Source organism: Papaver somniferum, chromosome 3, assembly GCF_003573695.1.
Source record: "Papaver somniferum cultivar HN1 chromosome 3, ASM357369v1, whole genome shotgun sequence".
Lineage (NCBI taxonomy): Eukaryota > Viridiplantae > Streptophyta > Magnoliopsida > Ranunculales > Papaveraceae > Papaver > Papaver somniferum.
The window spans coordinates 139,028,269-139,030,740 of record NC_039360.1 but is presented as its reverse complement, the minus strand read 5'-3'; the positions used below and the strand labels follow the sequence as shown (position 1 = coordinate 139,030,740).

Sequence of the window (2,472 nt, the reverse complement as noted above, 5' to 3'; positions counted from 1 at the left end):
CTAAAGCAAACCGCATGCACCTCACGAGCTGCTTAGAGCAGCCGTTGTGCGGTACATATACCGCATATGAAAAATGCTCCATATGACCATATTCACTAGCCAAAAATGAACATATTTTTATTAAATGAATAACAAAAGTTATACAAAAATTACAACTCTAAAAGTTATACCAACTTTGATATTTTTTGACAAAAGGAAATGAATCAGACTAAAATAAGGAGCAACCTAGCAAATCTGTAATATGGTGTGTCAGGCGTTTCAATTCTCTTCAAGGTTTGAGGTCTCCCCAAGTGGCAAATTCTTTCTCCTGCAGTCAAAGTTGCATCCTTCTTTGCTAATGAATCAGCTGAGAAGTTGATTTTCCTGTAACAGTGCTGAAAAATAACATCTTCAAATTGTTTGATGACTGCCTGCCATCTAGCTCTGATATACCAAGGTGCTCTGTTATTGTCAGCTAGAATGATAATTGCTTTAGAGTCTGATCTTATAATGTCTTTCTTAAGATGTAGATAGACTGCCCATTCTAGTGCATACAGAACTGCATAAATCTCAGCAATGAAATTAGTTGTTATCCGCACTCCACCTGATAATGTACCAATTACTTGACAGTTACTATCCCTAGCAATTATTCCAAATCCTGCATTTCCAGGGTTGCCAAAAGAAGCACCATCACATCTAAATTGTATGTAATTTTCTTTAGGAGGATGCCAAAAACATTCTTTGATGCAAGTAAATTTAATATACCTGGTACCCAATTTGAAGAATGTTATAATCCGAGAATCATAATCTTGTCCCCATCTATTACCTTTCATTCTACCTCCTCCTTCATGTACCACTTGATAGATTTTGCACTTAAATGTGTTTATATTAGGTCTTCCTTCTTCAAAAAATATTGCATTTCTTTGGAACCATAACTCTCTCATTGTAGCACATGCAGCTGTGACCCAAACTTCTTTTATCAAGGGACTTTGATTTCTAGCAGCTTTACAGATATCACTGAAAGATAATGGTCTGGGAAAGGTAAAAATGGCACACAACCAGTCCCAAATTTTCACACTGAAGTTACACTTCCATAAGGTATGCTCCATACTATCCTGTTCTTCAACACATACACAACATCTGGATGGCATTTCATAGCCCTGCTTCCTCATTGTTTCATCATCAGTATATATACCTTGCAGCAGTTTCCAAGCATTGCAAGCAATATTAGGATGTAAAAAGTGTTTCCATAAAACCGATGCCTATGTAGGTTTTTGTTATTTTAGCCTTATTTTTTCCACAACCATTGATGTACTAAATTTACCACTTGCATTTCCACACTACACTGTTGTATCAACACCTTCACCTATATTTGGTATTCTTTCCATATTCAACACAGATTGCAGTTCTATAGGAATGTTCCAGATTTTTCCATTTAACAGTTCTGCAACTTTCATCTGCATAATGTTTTTCACAAAATTTGTATAGCCCAGGTCGTTGATAAGAGGATGTGTTCCAAACCATGTATCAAACCAGACTGAAGTATTTGTTCCATCACCCAAGCACCATCTTATGTCTTCTTTTAAAGAATTCCAAGCCCATTTTAAGCCTGACCCAACAGAGGATTGTCTCCAATTTCCAAACCATTGTCCATTTTTATTTTTAAATTTAGCTGCAAAGAATAATGCCCATTCCTCCTTGGAGTTCAATATCTTCCACATCATCTTCATTAAGAGTGCTTTGTTAACAGTTTCTAATCTTCTTATTCCAAGACCACCCTCACTGTAAGGAGTGCATACCTTTTTCCATGACAAAGTTTTATACTTTCTAGATTCACTGTCTCCAGACCATAAGAAATTTCTTATTAGTCTTTCACATATCTTGATAACTGAAGCAGGCCACTTGTAGATGGCCATATTATATAAGGGAACACTACATAACACTGATTTGATAAGCACAAGTCTATCTGCAAAGGATAGCAGCTTCCCTTTCCATGTAGCTAGTTTTTTCTGTATTAACTCCACGACTGGCCAGACCATTGCAGAAGTTATTCTTCCAGGAGCAAGCATCACACCTAAGTATTTGTCAGGGAATTTAGGTATTTCCATATTAATCATATCACAAATCTGCTGCTTCCTGATTGAAGTAACACCATCTACGAAACATTTGCTTTTATCTTTATTTATCAGTTGACCTGAACTGGCTTGATACTTGTCTAGTAAGGAGAATAATTTGTCTAAAATTTTCTTGGCACCATTACAAAAGATGAAGACATCATCTGCAAAAAATAGGTGAGTTGGATGAATTCCATTCTTAATCACCATTGGAAGTATTTTACCCTGGGACACTAAATGAGAGATATTCCTGCTTAATACATCCTCCATCAACACAAACAGAATTGGAGACAATGGGTCTCCCTGTTTTAAGCCTTTACCCATTGAGAAAAACCAGAAGGACCACCATTGATCATAACTGACATTTTAGCTGACTCAA

At 36.4% G+C, this 2,472-nt stretch overlaps 1 protein-coding gene across 1 annotated transcript; it reads right to left on the bottom strand.

Annotated features, from left to right (window-relative positions):
- Positions 1-203: 203 nt before the first annotated feature.
- LOC113360034 lies at positions 204-1,151 on the bottom strand. Its single transcript, XM_026603586.1, has one exon. The coding sequence runs from the start codon at positions 1,149-1,151 to the stop codon at positions 204-206; it is 948 nt and encodes a 315-aa protein (XP_026459371.1).
- Between the last annotated feature and the right edge of the window lie 1,321 nt (positions 1,152-2,472).